Source organism: Telmatherina bonti (assembly GCF_933228915.1).
Source record: "Telmatherina bonti genome assembly, chromosome: 20".
NCBI classification, from domain to species: Eukaryota; Metazoa; Chordata; class Actinopteri; order Atheriniformes; family Telmatherinidae; genus Telmatherina; species Telmatherina bonti.
Window position 1 is genome coordinate 18443511 of NC_136618.1, and position 14029 is coordinate 18457539.

General features: G+C 37.7%; 1 protein-coding gene across 1 annotated transcript; it reads left to right on the top strand.

Moving 5' to 3' along the window:
- Window positions 1–223: 223 nt before the first annotated feature.
- Window positions 224–6440, top strand: LOC306770882 (phospholipid scramblase 1). The gene is made up of 7 exons (XM_079259895.1): window positions 224–275; window positions 903–992; window positions 2504–2546; window positions 2633–2853; window positions 2974–3135; window positions 3569–3730; window positions 4175–6440. The coding sequence occupies exons 2-7, from the start codon at window positions 924–926 to the stop codon at window positions 4202–4204; spliced, it is 687 nt and encodes a 228-aa protein (XP_079116021.1). The 5' UTR covers window positions 224–275; window positions 903–923; the 3' UTR covers window positions 4205–6440.
- Window positions 6441–14029: the final 7589 nt, after the last annotated feature.

The following is a 14029-nucleotide window of genomic DNA, read 5'->3' on the forward strand; positions in this document are numbered from 1 at the left end:
AAAAAAAAAAAAAGATTTGTAAAAAAAAAAAAAAAAAAAAAAAATCGTGGAGAAACAGTGGAAAACTTGCAATTTGCAGACGTCACATTTTCTATTTTAATCAGCTCTAGCCCAGTCCGTGTACTTCTAACTTCCTCAGCTCTATACTACTACGTTGCCATTGGTTAACAGAGATAGGAAGTGTGATGACGCCAGCCAATGAGATTGCGAGTTTATTCTATGGGTTTGGTCCTATCTTTAGTGGCCCGTTATTATTTTAAGTAGCAGGTGATTTGGTGAGTAATTCAGAATTGAAATGACATATCTAGATTTTATGTCGGGTTTCATCATTATCTGGCTTGTAGTATTGGTATAGTTTTATGTTTACCGCAACTCGTCGTTTTTCACTACTCAGTATCTTTTAATAAAGAAGTGGGTTGTCTAAACCTCCGCGTGCGTCTTCTTCGGCAGCTGACGACACATCCAGGGGCAGTAAACATTAAAAAACTGTCGCCGAGGTTCGCACTGGTATGGCCTACATACTGTGTGGCTTTGGGCCCGTTGTTTATATGTAAACAGGAGTAGTAAGAGGATTTCTGCTGGTGGTGTCTCCTCGTTACACGCTTCTATGTGCGTCGCCCACCAACATGTAGACCCACAGCAGTTAGCTCACCCAGGCTGTTGACCCGAAGGCTATTACTTAGCAGTTTATCAATAAAATCACACACCTTGTAGTTTTAAAAAAAATGGAACAAAGGTTTTCCACGTTGTTTTGTCAACTTAAACATTTTTTTAAACATCTGAAATGTAGACTGCAGGTTGGTGTCCGTCTGTCGCGGAGGATTGAATTTGTTTATGCTTGTGACCTAAATAAGCACAAGATGGCGCCAGTTTTCTGTTTTCAAACGACCACCTTTCAACAGGTCCACGACCAACCTGACGCCATGAATATGTATGTTGTGCCTAGCCCGGGAATACCAGGCTGTCCGCCAGGATTAGAATACCTGACACAAGTAAGTAATCGTTATTCCCCCGCGTGAAAACGTTTACTGTCATGTTAGTACGACCACTTCCAGCAGTCTGACGCAGGGCAAGGTGTGAACTTGGATGACATTAGCTTAATTTCTGTTTCTCAAACATTTTACATAAAGTCTTATAAATGTCACCAAATAAAACAGTAAAAAATATGAACAAATAAGCAAACTGAATACTAAGTTGTCAACCCTCTAGTGTGTTTATTTCAAAGTGATTTTGTGTTAAGATTATGATTATTTTAATGCACAGGTACAGATAATTCCCAGATTTTTCAAACAGGCAGTGTAAGTCCACATTGTTTAGCAGGCTTCTAGTTTAGTATCCGCTGGAGAACAGAGAGAATTAAATTGTTAAAAACATAACCACAGTTATTTGTTTGACAAGTAATGATCCCCCTAAGTTTAATAAGTTGCTACAGCCTGAGCTGTAAGACTTGTCATGCATGCTAAACATTCAGATTTTAGAAAACAATTACACCTGGCAACATTGCACTATTAAGCTTTATTAAGTTATGTACTGCTTCTTTGAATAAATAGCAACAGTTTAGGAAAAACTCTTAACAAAACTTAAAGTAGATCATAAAGTAAATGAGTAAATAAGAAAAAAGACCAGTGAAATGGAAAAGGCAGAAAATTATTGGCAAAAAAAAAAAAAAAAGAAGAGGTTCAGTGCAGCACATGTAGCTAGGATCTTGTGTCTATTTTCATGGTTTCATAATTTTTCTGTTGGATCACAGTAAAATCCTCAACTCAATCCATTAATTAGCTTTGTTAGTTTTTACCTGAAAATTTGAGAACATGCTGTGTCTTTCATGCCATTTAATTCCCGTTTTCTCACTGAAGCAAACTAAATCCCTGCAGAAGGTTTGGTATCTGTAAAATGGATGGAAGTCAGTGTCACCCAGTAACTGGGAAGAACTGCTCACAAGTTGAGGCTTCTGCTGTCTTTTTTTTTTTCTCTCACTCCTTCAACTTTAGTTTATAGTTACTTTTACTGTTCAGTTTATTCTAATGATGAATTTATAATACTTGAGCAGAGAATTAGGAGTGTATAACAAAAAACAGTTTAGTTCTGTTTGGCGATTTACTCAATATTCGCAGCTCACATCAGAACATCGATATAATTCGATTCAGATTTTTTTTGGGTGCCAATTCGATTCAAATTGCGATTCTCACAATTCTTTGATAATGCAGATTTTTGTAGATTAAAAACAAACAAAAAAATGTTCAAAACTTTTTTTTCTCATCATTTTTCTTGATTTCAATGAGGAAAAAACAACACAGTAGCTAGACCATCATTCTGCTGCTATATTGCCCAAGAAGACAAGTAAAAAGATCAATAAAAACAATAAAAATGACAAAAATTTCATAATGGATCATTTTTATATGAAGCAAAAAATCCCAAATACCCGATTTTTCTAAGATTTTCCCACCCCTAACAGTTACACATATAAAAATCATAAATGTCCATCCATATGTGTTTTTTTCAGGTGGATCAGCTTCTCATCAAACAGAAAGTTGAGCTTGTTGAAGGTACCGTATGCAAACACATTTGTTGACAGGCAGTACAGCTGTGTTTTACACAACATCGGCTCATTTAGTGTTTTCCATCCTTTCAGCTCTTGTTGGTTTTGAAAGCAACAACAAATATGAAGTTCGAAACATCATGGGTCAGAATGTCTTCTACGCCGTTGAGGAGAACGACTGCCTGAGTCGACAGTGCTGCGGACCCCTGCGCTCCTTCACCATCCACGTCCTTGACAACTTTGGCCAAGAGGTCATCACTGTCACCCGGCCCCTTAAGTGCATGTCTTGCTTCTTCCCTTGTTGTTTACAAGAGGTGAGCGCGACAGTTTTTTTGTGTATGATCAAGATGCTTTTGGGTCCCTACATGAATTATTGTCAGGCATTTTTATGTTCTGAAAACAAATGTTTTTTTTTTCCATCATGCTTCTCTCAGCTTGAGGTGCAGGCCCCCCCTGGTAACACAGTGGGCTATGTGATACAGCAGTGGCACCCGTTCTCCCCTAAGTTTATTGTTGCGAACGAACACAACGAGCCTGTCCTGAAGATTCACGGTCCCTTCTGTGGATGGAGTTGCCTTCCAGATGTTGACTTTGAGGTGAGTTTACTTAGACACCGAAATCGATTCAACTCCTGAAAACATGACACAGCAGTGTTCTGACCCTCTGGATGTAAGAAATGTGTTTCCAATCAGAGTGGGCTGCAGCTTGAATGGAACCGCTGCACATCACTCTTCTGCTGGTACAGTGTGACCATTGTCTCATGGCCCACATAGTTTTATTTGACCGAGGCAGGGGGGGATTTGGGTCAGTAATGCAGCTCTTTCACAAGTCCCAGAGCGGTAAAGAAGCATGAACCATGATATTACCATCACATTTCTCCTTTAGATTCTTTGAAGTCATTTCAGGGAAAGAAGATTCAAAATGTCTGCTGAACATGTGATCTGTTCAGTGAAAACCCCACACTGGCCTAATCATTATCCCAATGCAACACATGGTAATGTAATGTTTTCTCTGTGTGTATTTCCTCAGATTTTGACAATGGACGAAGTCAGTAAGATTGGGAAAATCAGTAAGCAGTGGACGGGACTACTCCGGGAAGCGTTTACAGATTCAGACAACTTCGGTATCCAGTTTCCCATGGATCTGGACGTGAGAATGAAGGCTGTAATGATCGGAGCGTGTTTTCTCATTGTAAGTGCAACACCAAGCATTTGTTATGTACTTATAGCTGTTTATCAACATGACAGGAAAGTCAGATCTTGTAAAGGATGTAGTTTAAGGATAGTCACATTGTAATTTGGGAAAAGATGTCGGCACAATGTGGTTACCGCAGACGCTGGAGCCTCAGATGACCCCAGTCTTATGGGAAATGTATTTCATGTCAATGGCAGCTGGAAATTTCACATCCCTTCCAATTAAATCATTGCCCTACACTTAGAGAGAAATACAACCCAAGATTACATAAGCAAAACAGCTTGTTAAAAGCTATGTGCTAGATGCATTTGCTAAATGATAATCCCTAAACATATTTTACACATATAAATTATAAATTTCATTTTCCAAATACAATTTAAATGGATGGATTAATATTTTTGCTTTGTATTTAGTGCTTTCTTCCTGTTTTTATACATGCAGGATTTCATGTTCTTTGAAACGACTAACTAGGAGTCAAGCAGGATTTCCATGTAACATTCCTGAAGGAACAAAGGCCACAAAGCCATGATGATCAGTCCCAAATGCCCTAACATCAAACAACCTTCACACGGATTGTTGTTTAAAGAGAGTACAAGAGTGTACTCACATGTTGTAACCTTGCATGAAAAATCAAATAGAAGGTTTGTTTTAGTCTTAGCTGCTCAGGTTGGTGGTGAAGTTGTGTTAGTGGGCTGTGAGTGCACAATGCAGTTTTTTTTTCTTGTTTTTAGGGTGATGATTGTGCATTTTGTTTTTTATTTTATTTTTTGAACTACATATTTTAGTGTTTGTTTTCATTTTGCTTATTGATCCCATTTGCAATCACTGAAAAACTTTAAATTGCTACTAAACTAAATTTGAATTAAAAGATGACTGAATGTACACTTAAAAGGAACAGCAGACAAGGATTGGTGTTATTCATTCATTATCCTAACTGCTCAGTCAGACTGAGGGTCGCAGGGAAGCTGGAGCCGATCCCAGCAGTCTTTGGGCGAAAGGCAGGACAGCTCGCCAGTCCATCGCAGGGCCACACAGAGACAAACAACCAATCACACTCACTCCTATGGGCAATTTAGAGTAACCAATCAACCTAACATGCATGTCTTTGGATGGTGGGAGGAAGCCGGAGTACCCGGAGAGAACCCACGCATACACAGGAAGAACATGCAAAGTCCACACAGACCACCGTCGAAACCCAACCCCAGGATCAAACCAGCAACCTTCTTGCTGTCAGGCCACAGTGCTAACCACTATGCCACCGTGCAGCCCTGATTGGTGTTATTATTATTAGGAATCTGAGGTTTCTACTCTTTTTTCAGTCCCATAAAGGTTAGCTTGGATATGTTTGTATCTATATTGTGTGAGAACTAAAGCACTCATGTAATGTAGTAGTTCATAGTTTGGATGTTTAATGCCCTTAATAATTTATTTATTTTGATCAGTAAGCACTTATTTGTGTTCAGCTTTGTGTGCTTTTTGTGTGTCTGTGTGCAGTGAGCAAACCTGTGTTTGTTTAAACCGAAAGAAAAGTTATGCTTTAGAATACAAGGTGTTTATGCCACAAAAGTTATGCATTATCAAGTTTTTTTTTTTTTTTATTGTCTCTGTGGAAATTGTGATTAAAAACTTGATATGCCATGTCAGTATTTACCACAAGAGGGAGCTAGATATCCATTTAGTTCACAGTGTAATGACCAGACTGCTTATGCCATAGAATTTTATCCAGATAGATGAGAAATTATATTTTTGGACAAACTCAGGTTACAATGCATGCTATTGTACTATAGTGTTAGCTACTGCTGGTATTGAGAAAAGACTCACCTGCAACTGATTCAACTTTTTTTTTTTTTTTTAAAGTTTTATATCTGTAATTTAAATATACATATTCCCCCTGCAGCATGTATTGCATGCACCAGCTCTACATGCATCAAAAGGGAAAAGATCCAATTCATAAATATAATAATTTTCCATCAAAACCATCAATAAACAGAGACTTAAGTTTAAGTATTGTGTGAGGTATTGTAACAAAGACATATTACATCAATGCCAGTAAGTGTTGATTCATGAAAATGCATTCATTTTTTTAATCATAGCAACATTAGCTATTTCTCTGCAGATGTGTGAAAAACTGTCCATCTTAAGAATTTTTAGAAGCTTAAAGACTGTTTGTTTTTCTTTCAGTACTAATCACTGCCAGTTTGAAAAGTTAATGTCTGTGAAAACAAAATGTATCTACAGTGTTTTATTCTGCCTACTGAGTACTGAAGTTATTTATTTTTTTAGGGTTGCCATAAATGGATCGTTCTCTTTTTGGATTTTTTTTATTCTTAAATGAAATATTTACAATATGTTTAAGTTCTTAAGATGGATAATATTTTTTCAAGTCTGTTGTGTTTACATAACCTGTGCAATTTCTGTAATCCTGAGTCACATTTTCACCATTAGTTATCATTTTCTAAATCTTCATTATTCGAATGCAGTAATAGATGCCGCTGATGAGTCCACTCGAAGCTTTGATTATGTTTCAAACCAAATATCAAAGTCAGAATGTGATATTGTGGCAATTTTGCTATTCCCAATCAAAACAAGTTAAAGTCCTTATTCTTCTACTTTTGCACTAATACTGTGAATCAAAACTGTTTAGTCATGCAATGGATGAAAACTGAGCTTAAAATGTGCAAATAATCTATGGACAAATAAAAGAAGAAAAGCTAAACTAAGCTGTGTGAAGACTGTTTGATTTTTGCCTTGTTTATACAAAATCCATAAGGTATTAAAAATCCTTCATGCAGATCAAATATAGAATAAAACGTTTTGCTGAAGTCCTTGCTTTATTTGCTTTCCCTTTGGTACGTTCCAACACCCTGTGGAGATTTTTGAAGGAAGCTGCTATTAAATTAAGAATTATTACCATAAAAAATGTTCTTTAGCATCTTTTGTCATGTTGTGCGTTCACAAACTTCACTTTAATCTCATGAAGAATTGTTACAGCAGAAACATTTGAGGCCACAGTTCTCTTACATTTAAAGTGTGTGAATAGACTGCAATATCTCTGCTACAGATGGACGATATAGAAAAAATCATATAATAAAAAAATTAATTCGTCAAACATTAAAGAGATATTTTAAGTGCACCACTGACCAAATGATGCTATTGCACAATATGGCTGTGCATCTTCCCTGGTCTTATGATTATTTTGTCTTTGATTTGATTTAACGATGCATTACTCTACATCACTATGTGTCGCATCCTCTCTTTATATAGTCAGTTTTTTTGTTTTTTTCTAATCACTGCACATTCCTGCTTTCTTAATACAGTCACATAAATATGAACTGCCTGTGTATTATATCAGATCAATCTTTATGTCTTTATGTCCTGATATTGACAAAACAGGATATGCCTGTGAACAGTTATGTTATTTTCAACTTTATGTTTTTTAACAACTTAATTAAACTTGGCCGAGAATTTTCTTTCAAAAGCCGGAGCAGAAACAGCTGTGGGTGAATTGTTTTCCCCAAACTCACTCTTTGAATTGACTTCCCAGACTTCAGCAGAAATCATCATCTCTGGTATACACTGTGAGAGAAAACAATATTGCACATCTCTGCATTTACAGAAAGTATGTTGTAAGATGATATGGTAAGTATGATTATATTGACTGCAACATCCCATTTCATAAACTTTCCTTATAATTAAAAACATGTTAAAAGTTTTGCATCCCATAAACTGTGTAATCTCCTTGTGATACGGTCATTTAAAAATGACACGCTTGGTTGCACAAGTCAAAGTCTGGGAATTGGCACATTGTAAACAAACAGGACCACCAACAGCTTTTCCATGTTTTGCCCGTATGAGCGAAGAAGACGTGTCAGTTGAGGCAGCTAGTTGCCATATGTTGTACTTTGTTTATAAAACCAATATCTCCCGAAGCTGCAGAGTGATGCTGCTCCTTTGTTAAACTTAGATTTGTTAAGTCACTGCACACATTTTGAAAGAGTACAAAGATCTGTTGGACTGATCCAGTAGCACTGTTTTTGTATGCATTATATTTTCACTTAGGATTGTAACAACAAGTATGTGAAGGTAGTGAACATGGATGTTCATTGTGTTTGCAGGTATGCATGAGAATTTGCATTTGGGGAAAGGGTTGCCGCAGCTGGTTCCCAACAGAACTCACTTACTGGAATTTCTGGTATCTGTGTTTTAAACCCAAGAACAAACAAGCACCTGAAGTGACATCTGTGCAAATGCAGCTAAAGAAAGCACTGTTTACACACTTCAAGAGAAAGGAAGTTCATTTTAAACATAAGACAGGGGAAGGTTACATACTTTTACCTTGGTGTGTCAGTGAAAATCAAGAACTGTGGACATTGTAGACCCTCAATTCTCATTAACAAGCCTGGTGTCTTTGTAAATACATGATAGGAAATATATAATGCCTCTCAATATATATGTTCTTGTTCACCTGGCCGAAATGAAATTTTTAATTCAAATTGACCTGCAAAGTACAAATGTAACACTTTTGTTTAGTGCAATACATACTCTTTGCCAATTAAAGAGGTATTCATGCTTTTATATATAGACTGAAAGTATCAATATTAACCCTTTTATAGCTGCCATGGAGAAAGAAGGAATGGAGGTTTTTCTTTGGGTTTTTTTTTCAGTTATAGTCAGCAACAATACAAATAATCTGAGTAAACAAATAAAGTGTTGTTTCATTCCAATTATATTAAACATGGCATAGCATGAAATATCTTCATTTTTGCATTACGTTCATATACAATGTATTTTTACTTGTATTTTTGTTTCATATATACAAACATGGACTGGAAAACTTGTCAAAAAGCACAAAGAAGGAGCCAGAAAACTAGTGAGCGTCAGAGTCAACATCCAAGATAAAACATCCAAAATCCATGAACATATCAAGAAGGTGGTTCAAATGGATCTAGCGTTTTGGAAATGTCTCAAGAAAAGGAAAATTGAGAAGAAGGAGTTGGTGGAACCTAATGGGAGGAAAGATCCCTGGGTGGGATAGACTACCAATCAGACAGTTGAAGTGACCGATATGAACAAGTTCTGCCACTGTATGAGGGCAGGACTAAAGAGCAGCACAGAGGCACTAATCAGATCTCTGCAACCAGGAAAGATCCCAGGTACAGGCTGCACAGAGGTTCCTGAAAAATCCTGCACCTATAACATCACGGTTTGAGATCCTAGTTGGAAAATAATAAATGGAATGCCTCCGTCAAATGGCTGACAGAGTGTACATGAGTGTACAGAGTGATACCTCTGTGCAGACTTTGACTGGAAACCATTAAGTCACAATGGACAACACCTCCCCAAGTGGTGAAGAATCACAGATCCAAGACCCTGTGGTATTTTCAACGACAGAGAAAATCGCAGTGACCAATAAATTGACTCGGTGATCTTGGATAAGCAGCAAAAGTCATCCGTTGTGATGAATGGATCCATGCATTAATTCATTCATTTTCAATACCACTTAGTACAATTCAGAGTTGCTGGGAGGCTGGAACCTGTATCCCTATCCCAGCATATTAAAGCAAGAGGTATGGTGCAGACTGGATAACTCCAGTGCTGTCCATGTCAGGACTCCTGGCAGGGTACCCACAACAGCCGCCAGGATCCTGACAAGGAGACGAGACTTTGACCACATCACCCCAGTCCTTCATTCCCTTTACTGGCTCCCAGTGAAAGTGAGGATTGAGTACAAAATATGTCTCCTCCCTTTCCAACGCATACAGGATAGTGCGTCTGAGTGTGTGAAGGAACTCCTCCAGCTCCCAAAAAATACCAGAAAACTGTGGAATGCTCTATGTGGCTACCTGTGAGTTCCACAGACTGTGGAGTCCTTGAAAAACATTTGAAAGGTTTTTATTCTAAAGCATAAATTAGCAGCATGTAACCATCTTGGATTTTTTAAAATCTTTTTTTGTTTTTCCCCCTTTTTTTTACTGCAGTGATTTTAAAACTATTAATATTCTAGATAATTTAAAACTTTGTTTTTACCTCGTACTTTGACTTTTTTTTTTTTTTTTACCAATGTAAAGTGCTCAGAAAATTAAATGTATTATTATTATTATTATTATTATTATTATTATTATTATTATTATTATTATTATTATTATTATTATTATTATTATTATTATTATTCTGGCTTTTATTCTTCTCAAGAATGTTAGAGGATTTGAGCCAGCGATGAATAAAAGCCATCCAATTCAACCCAGGGAAGTGGAATGTGGGTGAGAGAAGACAACATTTTTCTGCCTTATTTTACAAAATTTAAGACAAATGATCTTCAGAAAACCCAAACAATGTAGCTGCCCATTTTTCAGATGTGAAAATAAAATGAACAACCGGTATAGTGAACAGAAAATGAACACAGAAAGTAACAACCCTACAAATTAAAAAGAAAATAAACTAATCTTCAAGATTAGAGGTTCACATTTTGGTTCAAATTACAGAAAAAACTTATTTGACTTCGACACAGACAAAGGAAAAAGTAGAAAACTGTGTACTATTTTGCCAAACTACATAAACATTAAAATTAAAATTCCAACTGTGACATAAAAATGGCTACTTATCTCTCTCCTTGGCAAATATTGAGAGAAAAATTGTTATCACTGGCACAGTGAGTGCTTGATTATCCACTGAGGACACAATGCAATTATACCCATTGTACTCCCCTAGCTACCTTTGGCTGCCTCAATCAGATCAATGTCCCCACAGCTTGTCCATGGACTGTCTCTGAAGTCTATATGACAAACTCAGTCAAAAACAACTTGTGGAATAGTTTCTATCGACAGGCAGAGCTCAGATTGTTCTCATTTTTGGTTCCTCAATTAATCATAACCAAAAATAAGGCAAATGATATAAGAGCTGATGCATCACTCTGCCTTAAAGAATTTCTTGAGAACACATCTCTTCATAACAGCCTGTTGCCCAACACCCTTAATACAATGTGACAACATGCACGATTTGTATACATCTTTGCCGTTTAAGTAGAGAAGGAACTTAATGAAGATGACGGAGTTCCTATTACACTTCTGTCTTGCTTTGCATAGAGGTCTCTCCTTGTTGACTGAATTAAATGAGAAATATCTATTTTGACAACTACTTCTGAAGGTATTACTGAAAAGACATGTTTAAGTCCAAACTTTCAAGAAATCCACATGAATTCAAAGTACAAGCCGGATCCTTTAATCTATTGTTTGAGATGCAAACTTTGTGCCACATGCAGCCCTCTCCCTATGACCACTGGGATATATAAAGATGTAACATGTCAGATGGACTGGAACAACAGTTGTCAGTGAATGGAGGGAAGGCATCAATTATGTTTCCTCCAAACTGTGCTTGGAAAAGAAAATGACTAGTATGAACGTTTCTAAAACGATGAGGTGGCACCAGAGGGGCAGGTTTCCTGCAAGGTTGAATCTTCATTTCCTCAAGCCACTTTTGGTGTGTTTAGTCAAGCCCTGTGGTTTTAACATGTCTGCCTAATGATGACATTCAAATGAAAAGCCAGCAAAAGATCTCATTATCTGTAATTTTCTGGAAACATTACCCAGAAGCCTAAACTGATTAGAAATGCAAATTTTGTAACTAAAATAATGAAAGTTTAAAAACCGCACCTTTCATCTGTGCATTTCAAATTATTTAATGTGCATGCCCTTCAAGGCACACTTGAGCATTTTTTTCTGAGATAAAGATTGATCATGAACAGTCAGAAGTAGTCCATATCTCATCTCTTTCTCTTTGCTCTTTGTGTGGTCAGGCTCTGCATGGACGTTACTAAACATAGCACATACATTTTAAAGTGTTTTTGGTCTTTAATTAAATGCGATGTTGATAAAGTCCCTTAACGTACCCCCTCCAAGTCCACACCCTTGGTCAATGGACGCTTTGTAGGCCCATAAATATGACCACAGTCGCCTGAACTAAACAGGAGATGACGCAATGATGGGTTCCTTAGGAAGATGACCTGAGTGAGGGAAATGACTGATACTCTTTCCAGTGATCTGGACTAGTAATTACATTTTCTGTGAAGTGATCAAAGCGTCTGAGCTAAAACTATAACCCAACCTTCTACAATTGTGGGTTCTCAAGGAAGGTTTAGGGGGCCAAGTTTCAACGATATGTGACTCACCAGTATAATTGCAAAACCAGTAAGTTCTACAGAGGAGGTCAAAAATAGAGTAGAAAACAGAGTGAAATTCAAGGTGTGTCCCAACCACTCACAAATATACACTTTTGGCATAAAAGATACACAGAAACTGAGCAATATGGTCTGAGATATGTACATTTTCATTGATGACAGTCATTATATTTAAACTAAAGCAAGTTCAATGAATGAAATAAAGCACAATGTCTATATATATATATATATATATATGTATGTGTGTGTGTGTGTGTGTGTGTGTGTGTATATATATATATATATATGTATATATATATATATATATATATATATATATATATATATATATATATAGATATATAGATATATAGATATAGATATAGATATAGATATATACATATTTCCATAAATTTCAGGTGAAATTTATGGAAAATGCAATATGTTCATGCTACAGTGATATAATATCATAAAAGTAAGACATTTAAGTAGAAGGATGCACTACTGATTTCCTCATCTCAAAAAGTTCATTCAACACAAAAGGTAACAACAATGGTAGTTAGACCACAACAAAAAATTTGAACGTCTCAATATCTCGTCATGTGCCCTTGAGCATCAATTACAGCTTGACAACGACGTCTCATGCTGTTCACAAGGCAACTTATTGCCTGCTGAGGCATGGCATCCCACTCTTCTTGAAGGACAGCCCTCAGGTCATTGAGGTTCTGGGGTGCAGGGTTTCGAGCCTCTACACGACGGCTCAGCTGATCCCACAGGTTTTCAATGGGATTCAGGTCTGGAGAGAGTGCAGGCCATTCCATTTGAGGTACACCAGTCTCCAACAGCCGTTCCCTGATGATGCGGCCTCGATGAGCAGGAGCATTGTCGTCCATGAAGATGAAATTAGGCCTGTGCTGTTCATGTAGGGGCACAATCACTGGATTAATGATGTTATTCAGGTAGTATGGGCTTGTCACTGTACCATTCACAAAGTGTAGGGCAGTTCTGTACCAAGTGGACACCCCTGCCCACACTGTAACACCGCCACCACCAAAAGCTCGCCTGGTGACAACAGTGGCTGATGCATAGCGCTCTCCCTGACGTCTCCAACATCGTTGCCGGCCATCATTTCTGCTCAGTGTGAATCGACTTTCATCAGAGAACAGCACTGAAGCCCACTGGTTCCTCGTCCAGCGTAAATGCTCCCTGGCCCATGCAAGACGATGATGCCTGTGCCTGGTGGTGTGGTCAGGTACCCGTGCAGGTCGTCTAGCACGCAGACCACGCTGATGTAAACGGTTTCGAATGGTCTGACGTGACACTTGGGTGCCTCTCACCTCTCTTAAACGTGCCTGGAGTTGAGTGGCATTCATCATCCGGTTTCTCAGGGCAGTGTTCACAATGTAGCGGTCATCAGCACGGGATGTGGCCAAAGGACGTCCACTTCTAGGCCTTTCTGGGACTCTTCCAGTCTCTCGATATCTCTGTTGCAACCTGCTGATGACACTCTGTGACACTCCAAGCTCAGTGGCCACTTCTGTCTGAGAACGTCCTGTTTGAAGCATCGCAATGGCAAGGGACTGTTGTTCCATTGTTAGGTGTCGTCTTGGTCTCATGATGTCAAAATGTGAACAGCATGATGAGGACAACTGTTTAAACACCAGCTCTAATTGAACCAGGACATTTATTGGTCAATTCAAGGATCACACACCTGCCGTGATTTTTGCAGTTAAGCTACTTGTTAGAGAACAGCAACTTGTGCAAAATTTATTGAAACATTTAACAGTTGGACATGTGCATTTAAAAGCTTAGAGAAGATCACATTAAGTTCACCTGTACAGGTTTGAATGCATTTTAGGCTTGTTGTGAAATTTCACCCAAAAGCTGAATATCCCTAACTTTTTGTGAATAGTTTATATATCTAAGAGCCAATTTATTGGTCTATACTGGTCTATATAACAGTCTAAAAAGGTCTGAAATCACATATTCTAAAAATCCCAAATTTAGCACATCAGAGTTGCTGCATTTAGATTGCTTACCTGAATTTACAAGTAATAATAGCCACCGGAAAAGCAGGGTATAGCTGAAATGTGGCACCACTGCAACATCCAAGCTCAGAAAATGAGATTTATCCTGGGCTGATA